General features: G+C 50.4%; 3 protein-coding genes across 3 annotated transcripts in view; all 3 read right to left on the bottom strand.

Annotated features, from left to right (window-relative positions):
• Positions 1-1370, bottom strand: part of LOC126573378 (uncharacterized) — a 1590-nt gene extending 220 nt beyond the window's left edge. The window contains exons 1-2 of the mRNA XM_050233446.1: positions 1040-1370; positions 1-979 (exon numbers count right to left, since the gene is read on the bottom strand). The exon at positions 1-979 is cut by the window's left edge and continues 220 nt beyond it. Of these exons, the coding sequence (XP_050089403.1) occupies positions 1-972 (972 nt within the window). The 5' untranslated portion in view covers positions 973-979; positions 1040-1370. The remainder of the gene's footprint in view (positions 980-1039) is intronic.
• An 18963-nt stretch (positions 1371-20333) lies between these two features.
• On the bottom strand, positions 20334-21776 carry LOC126569499 (uncharacterized). Its single transcript, XM_050226639.1, has 2 exons — positions 21646-21776; positions 20334-21553 (listed from the first exon to the last, which is right to left on the bottom strand). Exons 1-2 carry the CDS (start codon positions 21666-21668, stop codon positions 20437-20439), a joined length of 1140 nt encoding a protein of 379 aa, XP_050082596.1. The 5' UTR covers positions 21669-21776; the 3' UTR covers positions 20334-20436.
• Positions 21777-21879: 103 nt separating this feature from the next.
• The window catches only part of LOC126569500 (uncharacterized), a 1214-nt gene continuing 593 nt past the window's right edge, over positions 21880-22500 (bottom strand). The window contains exon 2 of the mRNA XM_050226640.1: positions 21880-22500. This exon is cut by the window's right edge and continues 451 nt beyond it. Coding sequence (XP_050082597.1) covers positions 21880-22500 — 621 coding nt within the window.

The raw sequence follows: 22500 nt of genomic DNA on the forward strand, positions 1-22500 counted from the left end.
GCTCTGTACTAAGAGCAACGTTTTGCGAATGAGTCTATCTTTTTCTTCGTCTACTGCTGAATTATCATCCCCAGAGGTCATATCACAACACGTAAGATCGATGATTGGAGTATCATCGTTTGATGTTAGATCGATTGGAGACATACCATCATCATCTGCTGAACAGATGGGGACTTGTTGGGCATCATTTTGCAAATTGCCTCGTTCTTCCGTGGCAGGAACAGGAGGAGCTTCAGGTTGAACGGAGGTATCCGCTGGTTCGTTGTTTATGTCTGCCATGCCAGGGAAGATTTGGCTGCCGGCAGTATCTTCAGCTGCACATGGATTCGGATGGGCACAGCTCTCGGCGAGAGGCTCTTCAATCGCGGGGCTGTCTGTCGGGGCCTCGTTTCTATCGTTCGCTACTTGCTCGATAATTGGAGCATCTGTTTGCACAGCAATTGTACTCTTTTGAAGCAGGACAGCAGGCGAGCAGACTGATTCGCTGACCTCTGTTGCTACTGTATTCACTGATGATTCTTGCTTTATCGCATCTGTCGGAATGCTAACCATCGGTTTCAATCTGTTTATCGCCGCTGGTATTATCCGCTGTTGTTCGGTCTCCGTGGAATGTGGTAACCAGATAGAGCGAAAGGCAACAATCTCGTCCAGTGCATGACAGCAAAACTCGCAAATCACAGCATCTCGGTCTGCCTCGAACGTAATGACGACCGAGCATAGCCGCCGGAGGATTGATAGCCTTTCCTGGTCTATGGTAAGTTGTCCCGTGCTGGTGAAACAGTTTTTCCACACGTCCCTCGAACTTCTGCAGAGACGGCATATTCGTCGGACGGCCGGATCGACAATTTCGGAGCGTACCTCTACTTCAGATTTAACGAAACTGTCCAACCACCATTCTGATCCTACCATCTGGATTTCTGCTGTGTAGCTAAGGTTGCCTTGAGGAAGCGGCAAGGCATCGCCTTCGACCATACTGGAACTGGGAAGAAGGAAAACATGAGAAGCTATTGGAATTGAACTGGCACTTTACGGTTGTTACCTTTTCTGGTTCTGGTGCTCCAACTGGGAATAGTCGTGCTGATTTACCAACTTTTTCAAACGATTCGCGGTAACAAAATATTAGGCTGAGGCTATCATGATCTTAACCTAGAGCGAGAACCAAAGAAGCCAAACTAGATGGCTGTGGAACGCTGCAACTGTGGTGCCGGAGCCGGAGCGAATGATGGCCGTGATGGTCCTCTGGAAGGGAGAGCGGCTTCGGCCGCCGGGCGAATGCGAATGTTCCGGATTTGAGCTGTTTCCGATGGAGATGCTACCGGGTGGAAGGAGAAATCGAACGTTAATGCAACAGATCCTTGCAGAACCACGAATCTTTGCGGCGGTTTTAAAAAAACACCAAAAGTACACCACCTGTCAAAAATGACAGGAAGCGTAGGAAGCCCGCGAGCCAAGAAACATTATGCGTTACGCGCTAGGCGTTACAGCCGTTAGGCCAGAGAAGAAGAAGGCGCGCGCGGACGGCATTTGGCGCTCTTTTGTGATAGGAACGAATTGATTGATAAGGAAGACAAAATTTGTGGTTCTTGACAGTGAACCAGAAACCGACAAATTGTCTTAATTAATTCTTCATTTCCGTTGCGAAGGATATCCGCAACACTAGCGATTGCTCAAATTTGCTCAATCTAAAATCTTTTCAATTTTGAAATTTCAACGGCAACCAGCTCAATCATCAATGTTGAAGTAGTAAAACAAATTGTTCCCTAATTAATGCAGAATCCTTATTACAGGTGGCACCTGCAGTTTATTAGATATCGCAATCGTGTACTCAGTATAGTTGTGTATTGGCTAAACGTACAGCATGAAACTAATTATCCGTAATTGAAGACTGAAATCAAAATCTACACCACATTTTAGAATTTTCTAATAACTCACTTATAATGATTTTCAGTTTCTGCTTCCCAAAGGACGGCTAACCAATATACAACGATTATTGGGTAGAATTAGTTGCATTCGTTTTCCTTGAATAATGCCCAAATGATAATCATTTTATTCTTAACGATAGTTCACATGTGTCCAATAATGCATTTACTAGAAATATGGTAAAGAATATGAAAAATTATAATAATTACAACAAGTAGCCCCCTAACAAAAAAAAACTGCAGAAATACATTGTTGATCACCAACGATCGAGATCGCACAATCGGAACGATGCAAATGGTGCACGGAAGCAGGTTCGACATGAAATCAATGCAATCTCCCTGCAGCAGGGGGGACAGCGACACCGCCACAACGCTGCATCTGACTCACGTGCGTCCATTACACTTCCTACAACCCAAGCACCAGCGGTTGCGAGAGAGGAGCTTCCACGGCCGCGAGTGTTTCCGCTGCTTACACACAAAGTCTTCACGGGCGCATTTGTTGGTTGGCCCCCTACCCCCCGATTTTACGTTTGTTTAGCTCCCTTCTAGCTTCAGGCTTCGTTGGGTCGCTCCAGCAGCACTCTGCAGCTTCTTACTCACCCGTTCACACTTCCCAGGTGCGTCCATTTCCCCCGGTGGGTATGTTTTTTTTATCAAACGTTCCGTTGCACAGCAGAGAGTCGCGCAGGAACTTCGAGTGTGTAATGTGGGAGGTGGGATGCCCGTGAGTGCAGCATAACGAGGGATGCGGTGCGGTGGGGTACCGCATCACCTATCGATCGCTCAATTCCATCGTACCGCGTTGGAATGATGATCTTCGTTAACGGGAAAACCGTTCCCGGCCCGTACCGTATGGGTTACTACAACAGCGTCAGCGTCGTCCGCACGGACTGTGGATCTAGAGAGAAAAGAAAGAAAGAGAGAGAGAATTAAGAAGAGGAACAATTTCAAAAATTAATTGGGTTTTCGGGAAAATCATCGCTTCAGCTACTCCTCTTCCCTCCCTTTCCACACCGTTTTGTCGCATCCAGCTACTGAGCGAATGATTAATGTTGCCTAACATCGGCGAGCTGGTCCGATAGCCCCGGGAGACGAAGATTTGTTTTTCCAGCCAAACGCTTTTCCCTCACTAAGCCTAGCCTTTTGTGACCGTGGCCATTTTGCGTACCCGATGCTGCTGTGTCTGATTTCGGTTGCCAACTACCGGACGATGAATTATTATCTATTTGACCAGCTTTTCTTTCCATTTGCGCGAGGTTAATCTGAAGAAGGCCTAATTAGCCAGGCACGACGGTAGTACGGTATCAAGAGCCTTAACTGGACGTTTCACTCGCTTTTAGTCAAATTTTTAACATGACCACTCTCGGTCGGATGTACGGTGCATCAGACCACCAAGGAGAACACATTAGAATGGCAAATTATGCTCATGTGGAAACCGCAAGTTGGCTGCCTCCATTGTGCAATTCTGTTATCTCCTTCCCCCTTCTACGGAAGACTCTGAGTCATATATTGAAGTACTCTTACCCAGCTAGCGGTCAGGTGTGGTGTGGTAATTGTAGATTGTTCTAGCGATCGTTCCCCCGCGATGCCCGAACAGCTGACTCGTTCCACTGACCACAACACGCGGGTACGGCTGGTGGAGGAATAGAGCGGTCCATGAGCGGGAGGTACCGTTGGCGAAAAAGATATTTATTTCTGCGCGTTCTTATCTAAACGAGTGGTTCTCTCGCCTGGTACAGCCACAGCTGATGGGTAACAGTACCGTACCAGTTGGGGGTGGATGGCGGCGAGGCGCTAATCGACCACCAGGATCTCTTGCCAGTGGCCGGCCAGCGATGGATTAGATCCAGCGAAAATAGAAAGCAGAGTCATTAGACGTTGTTCTCTTCATTTGGCAGCTAGAAGATGATACCTCCCGCCGGGGCCCCACCATCCCCGGGAACAAGAAAAGCAAGAAAAAAAGCACCGAAAAATCCGAATTACAATTTGCCAACCCTCATGCATATATGCGATGGTCGCGCTTGGTGATCGTCGCTTGGGGTCGCGCGCGCCTCCGACACCACTATCGTCGTATCATCGGCACTAATTGCCTTGCCGTGAAATCGATGCGTGCGGATAACGAACCTTACGGTTTTATGAGGAGGCTATTTTTTGCTGTTGTCTCCGCATTGTCGTCGTTCGATCTCGTTCACGTTCTTGACCAGTAGCTCCGCACCGGGTTCGAAAGGATTCCTTCGTGGTCCGCGTGATCGTCATGCTTTCTCGGGCGAATCCCGTGAGCTTAGAATTGCTTCAGATTCGGCGAGCTTATCTGTCGACGCGATTTGGCATTAGAAGCGGGCTCCCAAGTTTGCAGCCATTATCGCTCACATTTGGAATGGATGTCTTCCGGTCACAACGGCGCGTTTGGCCACTTTTCATTCGCATTTTCACGCTGTAACGTTATACGATTGCCACATTGTGTAGCACTTCAAAGGCTTGGAGCAGCAGCGATGTTGAGTTGAGCGAGTGCGTTGGATGACGATCCATCACCCTCCTCGGGTGGTTGCATAACGCCGAATTGATGTAACCGAAATGTGTCAAGGTCCACCCGCTAGGGGTTAGGGAGTTCAATCTGCCGGGAAACTGACGACAAGATGGAAACGACCGAGTGGTTCGGAAGTCGGAGTTTTCCATTCGTCAAAAGGTGCTCAACTCGTTGCCTGAGATTATGCGAGCTCTCTGGCCATATGAATAGACGCACACGGAACGCAGAAAGGTGGCGCCGTGGCCTCGAAAGACACAGAAAACGACACAAAATACCTTTGGCTACCTTTTCTGTGTCACCACCGTTCGTGGTTAATGTTTTGGTTTTTCTTCTTTCGCCGGCCTGAGCGCGCTTACGTTTCCCAAATCGTCGGTGGTCGGTTGCGTGTCCGGTGGTGATGGTGTGAAGAATGTCGTTTTGGAATGAAATTGCGGACACGATATGCGCATTACGTGCCCGGCCACGGCGCTTCGATTGCGTCGACAGCCGAACGATGTCGGCGGCCGACATGCGGCAGGAAAGAAACAAAATAAAAATAACAGAATGCCGGAATGGAAAATGAAGGGCCCCTCACCAACCGTCGTCCGTCGTCGAACACGCCCGCAGGCTGGCTGGCTTGTGGCTTGTGTGGAAGAAAAGAAAGCGGCCAGCGACGACGACGACGACGACCATCGATGACGAACCGGGAAGCCGTTTTCATTATGCTCCCGGAGAGCGACATACAGTTGTTTGTTGCCGCTGCCGAGGTTCACTGTTGAAGTTGATCTTATGGTGCACGAAACGAGACCTTCTCTGGTGGCTGTGCGCATGGCGCTGGCTGGTGCCGTCCGTATGCAAATCGAATGCGCACGCCACTCCGAGGAGGATCTAGTTGAAAACCGGATGAACTACCGGATAGACGTGGCCGATAATTGAACCACCTCCGATGATCGAATAACCTGGCCACATCCGATCCACAACAGCTCTTGGGTGTTGCAACAAGGAGGTGATTGAGCCCGTTCGATGCTCCTTGGCCATCACCACGCGAAAGGCGCGCCTGCGCGCTGGCCACGGATTGAGCGGCCTACACGTAATTGCTAAAAATTGGCCCCTGCCAGCCAGCCAGCCCGGCTGGCCCGGCCATCATTAATCTGAATTTTTTCGGAAATAATTTCCGTCGGCAAGGTTGGAGCGCGTAATCGAATTGCTTACTTTTCGTAAAGTAAAGCAGGTCAGCACCATTGCGCCGGTGTGGCCGCAGCGCTGGCCACTGGCGGTCCGGATGTTGCTTCTAATGATTTAGCACCGCCACACCCGTGCGCTCCGCTCCGCGCTTAGATCCGATTTCGTTCCGGCGGCGGACACCGGTGAGGTCATCGTGCCCATCCTGACCTCGGAAACCTCCCATTTCGTCTCCTTGCTGACGATCCGCGGTCCACGGGTTGCTAAGTTTCCCTAAAGAATCCTGCTGGTTTAGAGCCCAGGAACTTCTCGCTACTCGCTACGCTACGGTGACAAAGGTAGAAATCAAAACATTGGCCATTGAAACGGTGGCACCGTTGTCTCTTACATCAGCTCTAAAGCATCGTAAGGCGCCCCCAGACACGGGGCCACGCGTGTTGCTTACTTTCGTGCCGCTTGAGGGGAGCTACCAGGTGGATTCACGTCTCACTCTCACCTCACCTCGGTCGATCGTAATTTCTCTCATCTCATCTCACCACCGTGGTCGCGATCCGCGACTGTCGGTGCGCTCAGGTGGCTGGCTCACAGGTGGCGCGCTCAATCTTCAACGAACTGTTCCCGCGGACGGAGCCACCATTCGGTACAGGTTCCGGCGTGGAGCACAACGCGCGTGTTTTGTCTCCGCTCGGTTCGGTTCGGTTCGATCGGTTGTTGACGGTGTTTATGTGATCTCTGCACCAGCTACAGCTGCTGCTACTCCTGTTGCTGGTGATTTCGAATTGTGCTTGCTGCTGCTCCATTTGCATCCGGTTGCATCTCGACAAAGCGTGTGGCCGTGATAAACCGTGGCATGTGAGTGCATTGACTCCAGCATCACGCCGGAGCATTTCCATCTTGGTAAACAATAAGCGAGACAGTTTGCGAGTGTGCACACGTGTCGTGTCGTGTGGTGTGTCTGTTTGTCTCAGATTCTGCAGTGGTACGATCGAAACCAGACCAGAAAATAACAACCACTATGCTGTTGAGTTATGTTGAGTACAATGCAGCATTTAGGTGATATCGAAGTGGCCACGCAGCAACGACTCAAATGTGATTCCACGACCGTTAACGCCACTAAACGCTGAACGCTAATTGCTGCGTAGAACATCCGAATCTTCATCATCATCAATCGGTTCACACTGGTGGATACCGGAGAGAAAGAGACGCGGATAGCGCAAGGTAAGCTTTCTACGATCGCTAAGATCGCTTTGCATGCGGCCCAATGACTGGCCGATTAACCCACATATCGGCGATATTGGGTGATATCCCGTATCGCGCTCGTTTATGTCTCTCACAAGCCCTCGGACAATCGACAAATTTTCCGTTTTACACGACCTATTTATGGGCCGTCGCGTGCTATCGATCTCGAAATTATATTGCACCAACGAGTGGCATCATAAAGCTAAGATGTGGCATCATAAAGCGAAGATAAGAAGCCGGTCACGGAATGACGGAGATTCTGGTCCGGGTAGACCGGCGTCTCAGAATAGACAGACGGTCCTCCCTACGGAAGGTTTGTTTTGCATTTTACCGCCACAATTTGTTAGAAAGTTGCACTGCCCTCCACTGCAGACACGTGATCGGATCGCGTTCGGTCTAATTGAATTGCAGATCGTCAGCGCCAGCAGCCGACCAGCAAGTGGCCATAAACAAACCAGAGTCAAGTCCGAAGCATCAGCCATTCCGCAAAGCCGGCAAATCCCATCGCAAAGTCGCCAAGGAAGGAATTTCGCTTTCTGTTTTGTCTCGTTGTTACGATCTGATTGCGTTGGGCCACCGAGTGGGATCCCTCCGGTGGCGATGCTCGTGACTCGTTTGCCTATCGGCTCATCACACGGACCGCCCTGGCCCCGAAGGGATTTTCGCGCTTTACACGGTACCGGCCCCCTTTTTCTGCAGATCTCCAGACAGCCAGCGGCAGCACCGGCAACCGTGCAACCGTTCCCATCCGGAAACGCCTTCCCGTGAGGTGTGCGCGTGACGGTTGCGTGAAAAACGGTTTCGGTCGCAACGTCGGGCCCGAGTTGGCCGTCGTAGGTTTCACTTCTTGTCTCTTCGCTGGCTGGCTGGCTGGGCCCCGGCCAGAGGTTCTGCTCTGGAAGCTTGAAATGCCGGCGGACACGACACGACATCGAAAATCAACGAAGAAACAACAACAAAAAACACAAAAAACAACACAATATGGAATCGAAGAAAAAAAAACAGAGGGAATTGAAATCGTTCCGCGATCGCACGCGCGCCCCAGTCCGAATCCGTCAAACTGTTCGGCCAACCTGACAACCAACCAGACAGCGGCGATTGGTCTGGTGGCTGGTTTTGTGGGCCCCTTCCTCTAGCCAGTCTGGCCAGTTGGTGGACGGCTTTCACGAAACTTAAACCTCGAAAACCAACGGCCGCGCCGCGTCCCATCGATGATCTATCGGCTGGTCGGAGGCTGGGCGGACGTTTGCTGGCTGGCTGACTGGCCGACTGGCTGGTTGGCGCGTTTGATCGCAATTAGTTACAGCCGTTTCCGAAACATTAAAGAGTGAAACATGAGCTGGCAGCAAAAACCATAGAAAGCAAAGGAAGCCAGCCACGGGAACGAAAGAAACGAAAGACGAAGGGAACCGGAGTTCGATCGATCGATAGGAAAGTGTCGAAATTCTGGCCAGCCCATGGTGGCCGAGGTGGCGGATAATTTCGGTATGCAGCCGGATCATATTAGCCGGAAGTGATTCGTTGCACCTGTCAACGATGGAGTGGATGGAGGGGGAGGGGAAGAAAAAACAAAACGAAAACACACCGAGGGAAATGAGTGACGGAAAATGAGGAATAGTGCAGAGAGCGCTGCAGGCACGCACCTTGGAACTATGCGAGGCCATCGGTTCGGCCTTTCGACGATTATGCGAATGCAGTTTGTGATGCCTGTGACTGTTTTCAACCCCCCGGATACTAGGCGGTGTTCATTAGAAGAAACGGAAATACTCGTTACGAAACGATTGCATCGGAAGAAACGAACCCGCGTCAGCGATTTTGGTCTGGTACCGGACCTTAACTGGCATCTCGGGGATGGTAACCTTCAAATCCCGGCCAGGTCAGAGTGTTGGCGGATGCGATCGATCTCTACACACTTTCCTTTACACCTATTTGCCAATACGCCAATGTTTGCCATCGAAAGCCATAAAGTGCGATGTTCGAAAGCCTTCTGCAGTGTCTGTACTACAACCCCGGTATGGTACGGTAGTACTTTCGGAATAGTGAAGGTGTGAATCCTTCTCCGGTGACCTCGGTGCCCAATGATCTCACCTTTTTTCTCCACTTGAACTCGAACCAATCCGGGGGGTGGGAGATTTCGCCGATTTCGGAAAACAACATACTCGCACACGATCGCGCGTTCCAATCGTGATCGTTGAACGCGTGATCCATTAGCTACACAACACCGAGAACACTGTTCTCGCGGCTCGCGAGACCAAGCAGGAAATCCGATAAATTAGTTGAAGAAAAGCGGCGCTTCCTGGGAGTGCGCGTGTGCTCTTTTTTGTTCCGTTTTTTCATTCTCGTGGAAATCAACACACGGCGCTGCTGTGCTGAGCTGAGTATCCGAAGAATCATGGATGGATGGAACAATGAAACAACGAAATCGTGTTCTGTACCGCTACCGGTCTCAGCAGCAAAGGGGGTGCCCGGTGTCGACGATAATCGATTTTCCAACGCCCCGGGCGGTGCTAAAAACAGAAGATTCATTACGTGAGCTCCCTTTCCTTCCTCTTGGACATGGGGATCCCCGATGGTGTGAAGTGTTCCGATAGCGCACCTCATCATCTCGAATGAGGGAAATAGAGAGGTGGAGGTGGAAATGTCTAACTGTTTTCGCGTAGAGCGCAAGCTCAGGAACAGATCTGGTGCTGGGAAAATGTGGAATTTGATCGAGAATCAATCTGCACTCGAAATCGAATAGTTCTTTCGCTGGCCATTTGCTCAAACGTGCGCAACGCTCGCCGAGGATGCAGATCCTCTTGGAATGGCCACAAGAACAAACAGAACAATCGCCAAGACGTTCATTTGACGTGGCTTTTCCCGTGTCCCTCCCCAAGCGTAACGGATTGGCTAAGCTGCTAATTCGTTAATGGAGGTTTGGCCTCAATATCCTCCCAAGTAGCGTTGCATCAACGTAGCAGCCAGTGCCTACTTTGTTCTTGAAGCTTGAGGCTCTTGAGTTGTTGAGCTCAGGGAGTACTGCCATCCCTCAGTTTTGTTTATCAAATCGAAGCTCTGCTCTTGAAATACTCCTCGGACATAACACTCATATCAACGCATCAGGGCGGAACATTACACCTGTTCCTGTGGGCCTGTGGTTGTTGTACTCTGTGTTTTTACAAGATGCTCCCGCTTGGGGGTGCAAGCTAAGCATGAAGTTGTTTACAAGCATTCTCAACATCGTCACTGGTTTGTAACAACCGCGATCAGCTGTCAGCTGTCTGTCTGATTACAAACGAAAGAGCGGCGGTTGTCGGCCATTTCTCCGATCTAACGCCCATAATGATGCGCAACTTTGCACGTTTAACGATCTTACTAACCAGACTCGGACCATTAAGCTCCAAGGTTTAGACAAGATTAACGGAATGAACGGAACGGGGCTCGGTAGGATTGGTGCACGGAAATTGCATTTCCTTTTCTCGCCATCGGGCGCCATTGACCGGCACATATCAAGACCGTCGTCGTTCATCGTGGTTTTGTTGAGCGATGATGATGATGATGCTCCTATTGTAAAGGTACACACCCTCGTGTGATCGCTGTGTGTGCGGCGGCGCTGATGTTTAACAGATGTTAACCGGTTGGTGAGCGATAGTTCCGGTTTATCATGCGTCATATAGCTGGCGATTGTTTGCTGGTAGATGGTGGACAGCACACCAAATAGAGCAGTTGCAGCATGTCGATGAACTTTCGCGTTTTAATCCGATCAAGACGGTGTTTTGGAGGTCCTCCCAGTATATGTATATTGTTGGCTCGCACTCGCGCCAACAATTTTGATGTTGACGGCATTCCTAGACAATGCGACGAGCTGGTTGCTTGGAATACACTTTCTACTGGAGCACGTGCCACCTCGTGTCTGGTGAGTGGTTAGTCACAGTTTCAGCGGCAAAATAGTAAATCCATCGATTGTCATCGTTGTTTGTTTTTTGTTTTTTGTCGAGGGGAATGGAACTGGCTAATCGAAAAATGCATCCCCGTACGTATTCGTTTCGGGTGGCCGAGCTTATGTCATCAACGTGAGCCGCTCGCGTTTGCGCTGAACCGCCAAAGTTTCGTTTATCAACTCGCAAGATAACGATCGTGAAGGATTACCGGCCGCCCCCTCTGGCTACCATTAATCATGTTCATAACATCACTCATAAGCGTCGTCTTCTCAAGAGCTGAGCACAGTTATGTTTGCGGACGCTTACGTCCTTCCTCGGTTTTAACGAGTTACTTGGAAGCAAATCCAGAAAAAAACCACGTGATAAGTTAAACGTAAACGTGCCGTGTGGAATGTATGCTGCTCGAGTGATTTTCACCTGTTTTTTTGCGAGAAAAATACACACAAAAACGTCAATGACCGTTATCCCCAGCAGGATACGGCTGCTGGAGGTGAATACCTTAACAGACTTCCCTTCTGGGACCTTCCGGTAAAGCATAACGTACAGTTAGACACACGAAGAACGTAAATGAGATGCAGCATGGAATGGGTCAAGCCGCACCTGTTTACCGTTCATCATGTTTGATGGTTTTGTTCGTGGCGCAGAAATGCTCTTTTGATTAATGGCTGCAAATGATGGCGACCGCGAACTGAACCGCGGGAAACTGATAGTACACTTCCCCCGAGGGAAAAGGTGGCCACTGGCTCGTCGTCGAAGCATCTCCAACCACCATTTGGCTCTTCTAATGATCCGCTTTCACTCCTTCTATCGCCTTCTAATCGCTTAGCTCCTCTAGAAAAGGCTCTCGGTCCCGGTCTGTTCCTAGGATACGAAATGGGCGCCTCAATTACACTAATGCTAATCGGTGTATTGTGTAGTGTTTGCATTTCTCACCTGCTGTTGCCCTTGCTGCTGTTGCTGCTGCTGCTGCTGCTGCCAATAGCGATGATCGAGGAGGGTTAACGGAAGTTCCGAAATAGGTTAACCGGCTGAGGCGGACGGGCCGAATGCAATCCGGCCCGAAAAATGATGTCGATCGAGCGACCGGTAGCCTCTTCATCATCAAGCTAGCCAGCCAGCCATCCTGCCAGCGAACCTGTCGATCGTTATGCAAATGTATAGATTGCCCCGTTTCGATGGGTGTGCTATCCCCTAGCATCAGAAGTGCGATCGCGCCCAAGGGTTTCTTTCTTTCCGAAAAAACCGGTAAGACGGTCCCACCCAACCCTTGTGCTACTTTGCTTCCCATAAGCCCCCCGGGGGAGGAAGGTGAGAAGGCACCTTAATCATCATCGCTCATCACCCCTCTCCTTCGCTTCGTGGCGAATGGCGATCATAAAGCGATTTTAAAACCGATCAAATGCAATCGATTGAAGTGCTGCTGGCTCTCGGGCTCGGAACTCGGAGCTCGGTTTGGCATCTCAGCATGACTGTTGATTCCGGCGCTTTTGTGCACCGACCGCCGACCAGATGAGTGCGACTGTTGTTGTTGTTGTTGATCGAAAATTGTGTTAGCGCCCCTTGAAGACGAGTGCGGATCGTGGTGTGGCATGCATCCGGGAAAAAAGGCAACCACAAGCACATTCCTCTTGTGGCTGCTGCGAACCACTCCTGAGGCCACATGTTTGTTCTGTTCGAGGCACCTTGCATCTCGCATTGCTGTTTTTCGCTTCGCTTTTCCTTCGCCATTTCCAGCACCACAGTGCACAGCAAGTGATTAAAAGAGCGGGAGCCTTTTTGGCAAGGTTTCCTTCTATGATCCGTATGATCGACTGGTTCGCACCGGGAACGTGAAGTAGGTCAAACAATTTACTAGCGAGGTGGCGAGTGCCGAAGCAAGCAATCTCCAGACTCCCCTCCGGGTTTGCCGAAAAACGACGGATCAATTGGGACCGCATTGTTTGTTGAGTGATTATGCCGAAAATGAATCATCGGCCGGACAGGGCACCGCCGGGGGCTCTCTTTGGGAAGATGAAGTTGTTGAAATGGGTCTGTTTGTTATTGGCTTTGAGCTCCCTTGTTTTGGGGGGCATTTTTGTTGCCCGCTCACTATGGTCCGTATTTTGACGGAAAAATGTGGCTTGGCCGAGACCAAAGTGAACCACCGCCGTTCAGTACGGTATCTCGTAATAATAGTTTGAAGCGTAGGCACACCGTACAAGTCTTTCCTGATAAGCAGGTTGCAGGATCGTTGCTGCGGCGGGGAAAAAGTGCGTTAATCAAATTTCTTTAACCTACTTCCTGGTGTGCGTGCGTGTGCATTTGTGAGTGTCCGACGAACGCAAATCATTATTGTAACATACGGTGCGTAAACTAGTTATGATTTACTCCCCCCTTTTTGGGCTGTGATAATGAGGAACAACCAGTAGTTTCGGCTCGAGCGCGTCAATGCTTGGCAATCAGAGGCAAGGTAGGCGACGCTAAACACATACTTTCTGTGGATGGAGATTGGGGGAAATTACTATCATTGTGGGGGCCATTGTTGCCTCACCAGCAGGTGGTATTTGCAGTAAATGCGTTCCATTGCCAGGTCGGTCGGTTCTATTCCTTCTTTGTAATGTATGCTAATAGTTCAAAGAGAACATTCAGATTGATAAATTTAAAGAGTGATTTCTTATAAGCGAAATATCTCATACTAGAACAGGAAGTCATATGCATAGCTGCCCGGAAAATTCATCATCCACATACACAACGCGCTGCCTAAATCGTATGATCAACGACCCATCCATTAGCGGCCGCGCCAATTACGCATCCACCGCCAGCCTGGGAAAGCGCCGATGGCACAAATAGCAAGGAAGCACCTTGGCAAGCCGAAAAGGCAATACGCGATAAAATCTGTCTTATCGTGCCGTAAGCAATTACGCTATGGGCAGACAGTCGGCCTAGGGGCGCGAGGGGCGATGAGCAGCAGTGATCGCGCGTCTCAGCGCGATGGTTTTCGTGATGATCGGGTGTTTGCTAAATTTTGCGTCTAATTTGTCGGAAAAATGCAATCATGGTATCCAACCAACAACGCACCGCTCCGCATCTTTAAGGGGGAACCAAATGAATCGGTCGAGTGGAGCTGGGTGGATGGTGGAGTTTCCTTTTGTCTGCGTCAACATTGCCGAGATGCTAATGTTGGCACTTCCGAGGAGGGCGAGCGGTTAGGGGTGCGTGTGCCGAAACGTTGATAAGGGAAACGTGTGGGGTGCGTTTCCACTTCCCTGAGACCTCGTCTCATCCAAACACATACACATTGGACTCACATTTGCATGTTTACGTTCACTTGTTTCGGGGTCTTAGGGGCCCTGTAAGCCATTCCGGACTGGAATCCACGATTGTAAAGTATTGGAGATTCTTTCGTTAAACATATTTATGCATTTGAAAGTAACCGCACAAGAATTTCGAGAAACAATATCAAATGAAAAGTGATCCTCTTGCTTGTATGTCATGATTTCCCGCACACACAACGAGTCATCAGCTGGTCTTGCGATGCGTGCATTTCAATAAACACAACGATGCTGCGTCACGGTGATGAGTTATGGGTTGACTATTAATCTCTGCCTTCCCTTGATTTCCTCGTCGTTCTCCACAACAAAAACCGCCCTCGAACGATCGCCCGCTCATCATGCTGCATTTATGCTCATGCACGCTGTTCCGCCGGAATGTGCCGGTGCAGTGCAACACAATAGAATGGAGCAGCAAATTTCTCTGCAGGAATTATGCAGCGCACGGGGTGCATTAGCATGTGTGCATCGGTTGCACCGGTCCGAACGGTTGCCACCGTCCAACGATTAACCATTGATGCATCGCCTTTCACTGGCACCCTTTTTTCTCACTTGCGATTTCCTTCTCTAGCTGGGCGGAGCGCTCTTTGTACCCCTCTTGTTCCTCCTGATACCGGAGCATATGTTGTTGTTGCAGACTCTTCTGTCAAGCATTTCTGCACAGCAGCGCAATACGTAGTGTGATCGTGATGTGCTACTGGTGGCCACGAAGAATAGCATCCAACCGTCTTCATTTCTTCTCTACCCTGGTCCACCCTGAAATCGGTGTCAATCTGGGCGACGCTTACGAAAAGAGAAAATCACTTCATCAATGACGGCATACGGTTCATGATCGAGCAGCAACAGGTTTGTAGTCATTACAAAACGCTACTCTCTACGTGAAGAAGCGCGTTCCGAACGTAAGCGAACGCATTACCCGTTAGATTCCATCGAACATCATCCTCTCATCCCAATTGTTGTGTAAAAAAGGGTGCCAGCTACTCTCCCCTAAAACCCCGCTGGCCATACCCTTGACCGGTGCGTGCTGCAGTGTACGGTGCTTTTGGAACACACAGGACTGGCTCCCCAACTCTTGAACCTGTTTTGTGATGCTCCATGGCGCGGAGGGACAATCCTCTTCGGTAGAAACCGGGAATCGGCATCGTCGCCTCAGCAAGCAATCCTGTTCTTCCGAGGAAGATGCGAAGAAGTGGATGGATGCTCTGGACCGTGCGACATTCTTCGTTTAATCGCTTGCACCGGTGAAAGGGGATGATCATAAACAGGGATGGGAGAGCTTTTCATTGAAAATTAGTTCAATCGGTCAACGGCGCGAGATTGCGTTGCTGTTTATTAGATCACGGGGTGCCGGTGGCCCTCTGAGCGAGGAACTGGATTTGGTTGGGAAATTCTGGTTTTCTGCCAACGGTGGCTGCTGCAGTTGTTTACTCGACAGCTCCATGTTCTGCTACTTACGTAAGTCTGCAAAAAGAAATGGGCTGAGGGCAGGGTTTTTTTTCCTTTCCGATACGAAGGCATTTGTTCGCGTTATGCGTTGTAGATGTATTTTTTTCGTATTTATTTGCGAAAAATCTTCAATTTGTCAAGCGACGTATAAGTTGTATGTATTTTTGTGTGATTCTTGTCCTTTTATAAATAAAAAGCACCAAGAATACTTTATTATTCAATAGTTTCTTTCTAGAAACGGTTATGACATTGGATATTAATGTATTTTGATTAACATTGCATTGGAAATTTGGTTCAAAATGTGGCACATCTGCTAACGACGAACGAGAAATTTCCAAATGAGAACTTTAATGTGTTTTTTTCTTCTATCAATTTCAAGAATATGTTATTTGAAAGAAGATTTTCTCATCCAGAACAAATATTGCATTCAATTTTATCGCTTTATATGTGTAAAGATTGGGTCCACGTAAGTAGGGGTTCGTTGTTCTTATTACATCATCGATTTTTTTATTTGACAAAAAATACAAAACAAACGGCCATCTGAAAAATGTGTGTTCACACCGAACAATTTGCAACCAAAGACCTACAACTTTAACATGCTGTATTGCTAATCTTTTCCTGTTGCCTGCTCCTGTTTCGCTGCTTCGGCGATGGTTAAAACACTAGCAAAAACAAACTGAACATGCCCACAACGGTCTGTGACTGTAGATTTTAACACTATCCATAATCGCCATACCATGTTTGGTTTCTTCAGCAAATCTTTCGCAATGAAATGGACATCAAACAACGCCGGACGATTCCGTTACGAGTCCCACAACAAACAACGGGTGCTCCGTCACACCCAATCCCACCAGCGTTGGGTGCTGATGAATTTTCGTGTATCAGATAGAGCATCATAATCATTGCCACTGACCTAAACGGTCGCCAGACCAACACGCGGCCCCAGCCTTAACGCGACTTAACGCGTCAAAGCGGTTAAACAATCCGAAAGCCAAGACGTTCACCGCCGCCACCATGGTGGCCAATTGTGTAATATGCTCTCGTCCTCAGCGTCGCACCTGTCGCGAGCACACAGAGACCGTCCATGTCAATGGGCTGCTACACGGAACCGACGGCCAGTGCCAGTGTCACTGCACGCGTATGGCGTAAATTCGCGTTGCAACACGCACCAATCGGACTGCATCGGGCTTCTGTGGCACGCGCAGTCACCAGCCACCGACCGCTTCTGGACCGAGAGTGCGAGAACGCGTGGCGAGGTTGATGCAATCCGTCACTGATTGTAATTTATGGAAGGGGGGCCGGCGAGGGATAACGTCGATCCGTGACGGGCAGTGAATTAAACATGGACGCCCTACGTAAGCCACAAGTGCAAGCAGAAGGTTGCCTTGGCCAGAAGCGTGGCGCTTGGTGCAGCTTACTAACCTACTGACGCATCCCTTCCAGAAGAATCCCGCAATGGTGGCCGACCGCAGTGTCATAAAAGCTTTATGAATAAGTCAGTATCAATTAGCAGCGCGCGGGAAGTGATGCACACGAGATTGGGGTATTAGGAGCTGCTCGCATGATCCCGCTAAGGCGAACGCGCACCGCTATGGCTCGTGAGCGCACGGTTCCAGATGAGCTGCTTACCGGTAAGCACCAGCACTATTTGGTCGGGAGGAGAACCGTTGTTGTGCGTTGTGCTATGTGCTGCCCAGTTCCTATCACTATCCTACTGACCTTGGGACATTACGCCGTGCTCTGCTGTTAGCTGGAGAGCACCCACTAAGCCACCGTTAGTTGGCCGAATGTCATGAAAATTTAAATTGGAAAGCCACGGGGTGCGCAATGCGTAGCTAAATTTTTCCAAATGTCTGCATTACGCAAGAACTTTCTTTTCGGTGTCGGAACGTGCGGCCCCAGCCTAGTTCGGCTACAACTACTAACAGGCCCCTTGATGTCCAACTCGGTCGGTTTTTTTTCGTTGGTTGGCCGGTTGCCCGGTTGATCGGTGTTGGTTACACAAATTATTTTCCCTTGATAGCCATGGAAATCCGAATTTGGCTGCTACTGCTGCTGCTGTTGCTACTACTTTTGCTGCCACCGACGAACAACCGACGTTTGGTAACGATATCAATGTAACGCGGTCCTCGGCGAGATCGCTCGCTCCATAAATAATGACGTTTTTCGACGCCGAAAGAAGAAGGAAATGTGCCATAAAAGATCAAGTTTTATGCTTGGCTGGTTTGGCTGGTAGGCAACATCTCTCCTTCAGCAGCAGCAGCAGCAGAAGCACCGCCAATTGCAGATCGGATTAGTCCTCTGCACTCTGTCTTGTCTACTGCTCACGCTCGATTACCGTGGCAAGTTCAGAATGGGGTGAAAGCAGCGGACAATCGAATGCAATCAGCGCCCAAGACCCGTCTTCTCGTGTATTGTTTAGCAGGTTGCGGCTTCACATTGATGCGCTTGGCGTCGTTTATTGCTTTCGCCGAGTATGGTGGAGGAGAAATGACATGCGCGCGATCAGTTCAGCTAGTGAGTCGGCGAATGTAGTGGAGATGTGGTCTATGGTTTGTCATCTGGTGAGACGAAGTCCCCACTGCTGTTATGCTGTAGCCCTACACCTTACACTACGGTCGGTAGTGGTTGTTGTTGTTCATTGGCCTTTTACTCCCACATTTCGTGTTAACACAATGCAACAGCAACCACTAAGGCCACCACAGGTACGAGCAGTGGATCGCAGTCCTCGCAGTCGGATCATAAAAGATCGAAGACCGGCGGTAGGCAAAGTGAAACTTTGGAATCCTCTTTTCTCCCATCACGAGACCCGTCGAACGCAGCATTCATCGATACGTAGCGACTAGACTGTGAGACTTTCGTTTTCCTATTCTCTCCACTGTTGTGGTGCGTCCCTTTGGCCAGTCAGTGGGATCGTTGTCAGCCCTGGTCAGTCGCTAGAGAGGCCAGGGCGCGTGGTTGGCCTATTTACGTGGTTCTATTCAAATACACGCAGTTGCGGATTCTACAGGCAAACGGTCTGGGGCTGGTAGCTGTGGCTTGGAAACAGGTTCTCTGCGTTCGCCGCTGGCGTAAGTGAGCCGTAAAAATCCGAACCAGGCTAAAACGGTACTTGTCAGACACTTCTCGGCTGGGTTGGGCTGGGTTTGTGCTGGGCCGGTCGGTCGGTCAGTGGCGCAACCGTAGGAGGGCCCTATACTGCTGTATACCTTCTAGGGGGGTCCGTAAAAATTGACTCATACCCTATGGTGCAATTAAGAGACGAAGATATCTGAACAGCACAATCACGAGATTCGTTGATCAGGCCTTTTTGGAAGGAGGATTCGAAAAATTGAAAAGAATTCTCGATAGAAACTTCAGCCTCACAGCACTAGTGTCAGCTTCGAGCATGTGGCTTTTGTGAAACGTGCGGAAGACGCATCACCAACGTGGTATCCTTGTGCTTCCACCATACCGACAGCATCCATGGCGGAAATGTATGCCATTTCTTCTTCATCGCCTTGTGGCTTCAATCAATTTCTATGTTTTCTCATAATTAAACGTACCAGCCCCCCCCCCGTAGTGGTTGGCTTGTGGACCCCAAACAAAACAAAGACGTCGATCATGCACCATCACCGGGGGTGGTGGGAGGGAGGCCCAATTACCTACTGCTGCCGGCGTTCAACATCGACAACCCGTTCCACATCATTCGCTCTCACTCCTCGGCCGTCGGCGTCCTTCGTCTCCTTCTCCACCACCTTCACCGAAAAACGACGACGTAACGACATTAACCTTCTTTTTCTTCTCCTGTTTGCTTTCGCCCCCTCCCTATTTACAGCCCCTTATTGCAACAAAGGCCATCACCATCATCATCATCATCATCATCACCGGCATCGATCGTATCCTGAACATCATCATCAACTCGACTCGACGAACTGCGGCCGGACGGGCATTGATTAGCGCCAGTGAACTTGAAAAACGTGCAGCCAAATTGTGAATCGATCGCACAGAGTGGAGCAGCGTCCATGCTTCGCTAGTCAATCGGTTGGTGCGCGACGACACAGTGTGGCGGTGGCCCGACCACCGTTATACCTACCGAGAGTGCTTGAAACAGTTGAGGCGGAACAGTGGGACCCTTTGGGAGCATAAGGGAATCATACACTGCCGCTACTGCTGCTGCTGCTGGAGTAGCTGAGCCGGGCAGCATCTAGTGCGATAGTGCGACCTCATCGCGATCAAGCGCCATTGATTATCGATCGTAGCGTGTGCGCTTCTCGACGACGACGGAAGGTCCCTTAAAATAGGTCGATAGTGGTGCGTGGATCGAGACCGAACCGAGGAAACGTGATTAGTTTGTGAAAGTAGTACGCAACGCAACGCAACGCAGCATCATCATCATCGTACGCATCACAGCTGATCGGTAAAGCGAAAAGAGTTGCGTTCAGTTCGTCGTTCGTTGAGAGCGAAAATGGCATCGGCGGTCAGTGTGGCATGCATGTGGTACTGTGCAGTGTAGTCGTGTGTTCTGCCTGAGCGACCGGTCCTGGTGGTGACGCCTATCTAATGACAGCAATGGTGACGTACAATATGGACGGTTCGCAGCGAATGAGCCGGCCACGCCGGGGCTCAAGTGTTTCCTCCGGGTTCCGGCTCGTCGATGCCGATCAGCTGGACGCGGTGTCTAGCATTAGCCGGAACAGTATCTACAAGTTGAGGATCGATGCCATGTTCGACGATACCAAGTGAGTACTGGCGGTGCAGCCGGATCGCATCGGCATCTCCCCCATCCCTTTACCATTAACATAATGACTTGGTGCCATTTGAATAGACGGCATACTGGTGATGGGGAAAAGGGTGGGAAAAAGGTGTATTTCAAACGCGTTCAACTCATCTAAGCTACTAGAACTATTCTACTAACATTTAACACAAAACGCTTCTCAGCCCGACCGCCGTCCGTTCAGTTCCGCTTCAATCCGTTTGACCGTCGACTCGAGTTGCCAAACGGTATCCATAAAATGGCTGCCGTGAGGTGGCTCCCTATCGCCTGCACCACGATGATGCTGTTCCGTCACCTCATGGGGTTGCTTCAATCGATTGTCCCCCCATCCGTCATCCCGTCGAGGCGCTGGCGGTGTCGTTTGTAGTTCAACTAACTCAACGGATGCCTCCTCTGGTTCGCTGTTTACATTCACAATCTGGTATCGCCTCTCTGTCCGCTCATCATCATCGCACTCATCGCACTCATCGTAACAGCAAAGCCCACCGTCTACCTTCTCCGGGCAGCCGTACTCGGCACCGTACACCTGCACATCTGCCACCCAGATGGCCGCCCTTACCCGCTGCACCCAGGCACAGCTCCACCGGTTTTCGATCAGCCGGACCCGGTGCAGCTGGGGCGCAAAGTCCGGGAAGTGGTTCAGCTCGCGCAGACGGTTCTGATTGATCCACAAGTTCTTGAGCCGCGGTAGGCGTAACGTCGGAAGCAGGTCAACCCGGGCGATACGGTTCGCGGACAGATCGAGCACCAGCAGGTTGCCCATCGATTCGAAGCAGTTCAGGCTGACACTTTCCAGCTCGTTGTTGGAGAGATCTAGAATCGAGAGGCCCGTTAGGTAGCGAACGGTCGGTGGCACCGCCGCCAACGGATTGCCGCTGACGATCAGCGTGTTGAGGTTACGATTCTCCACCGGACTGATGGTAAAGTCGTGCAGGTTGGTATGATCGATGCGCAGCGAGTTGAGGCTGTCGGAGCGAAAGGCAACTACCGGTACGTAGCCGCCCTTGAGCGTGAGGAAAGCGGTGCTGCCACCGTCAAGTGCCGCAAACAGCTGGACGGAAAAGGGGAAAACAACGCACGAATCGAGGATGAGCTGTGCGGCTTGGGCGGGAAAGGTGACCGGCGGCGACTGGTGATCGTCGCCTTCCTCCTCCGACGACGTTGATAGGATGGTTCGATCCTCGATGAAGCATGTCAAATTGCGGTACCATCTTGTGCAATCGAGTGCGCGTTTCGCGTACCGTGCAGTCGCCAGTCCGCTGGCTGTGGAGAGAAACCTTCGGCGACCGAAAAGTAAATTGACACCGCAATTGGCACGTCAACCCCCCGACAGCCAGCAATTCATTTCCGCCGGCCTTCAAATACTCACAGAATGACGAGCGACCAATGCATCGATTGTCCGGTTCGGTTTTTTTTTTGCGCCTTACTTCTACGGTGGAACAGTGTAAACTGGATTCCGGTGTTATCAGCTGGCACGCGGGATGGCGATGATGATGGCGATGATGATGACGATGATGATGGAATAACAAATCTTGATGCTCACCCTTGGAGCAGTTCCTAATCAGTGGACGGTGTCATAACATTGCTCCCCTGCGTTGCAGCCCTAGACAACTCGAACTGGCTCTTGCAAGTAGATGCTTACATTTTGCATCTCAACACCGATCACTCCTTCGATGGTATCGTTTTCAAACACTTTTACCTTCAGAAGCGGTGTGTCGGTACTGCTTTCCCCCCCGGTACCCATGCTACTACCCGATGACTCCAGTTCGGCTAGCACCGAAAGCATCGTTTTGGTGATTGCGATGCGTTCTTCAGTTCGCTCTGCCGGTGTGCAACAGAGTCCACCATTGTTGGGCCGCGTACCACACCCAAAGTCGGATCCAAGCACCGTAATGTTGCGGGCCCATATCGTTGCCCTTACCTGGCTGACCCAATCGCACTTCCAATCGTTTTGTACGAGTCTCGTGAACTTTAGCCCGGGAAACATCTCCGGGAATCGGTTGATCTCTTGCAGATCGTTCTGCTGCACATCGAACATTAGAAGCTCGGGAAGAACGAGATCTTCAACGGTGTCGATCAGTTCCAACTGATTTTCGGCCAGGTTCAGCCCCGTCAACCAGCGCATCGGTTGCACCAGCTCGAGATCAAACACTGTAAGCGAGCAACCGGAAAGATCCAACAGCTGCAGCTCCTCCAGATAGCGAATGTTGGGTGTGATCGTGCT

This window comes from Anopheles aquasalis, chromosome 2 (assembly GCF_943734665.1).
Source record: "Anopheles aquasalis chromosome 2, idAnoAquaMG_Q_19, whole genome shotgun sequence".
NCBI lineage: Eukaryota > Metazoa > Arthropoda > Insecta > Diptera > Culicidae > Anopheles > Anopheles aquasalis.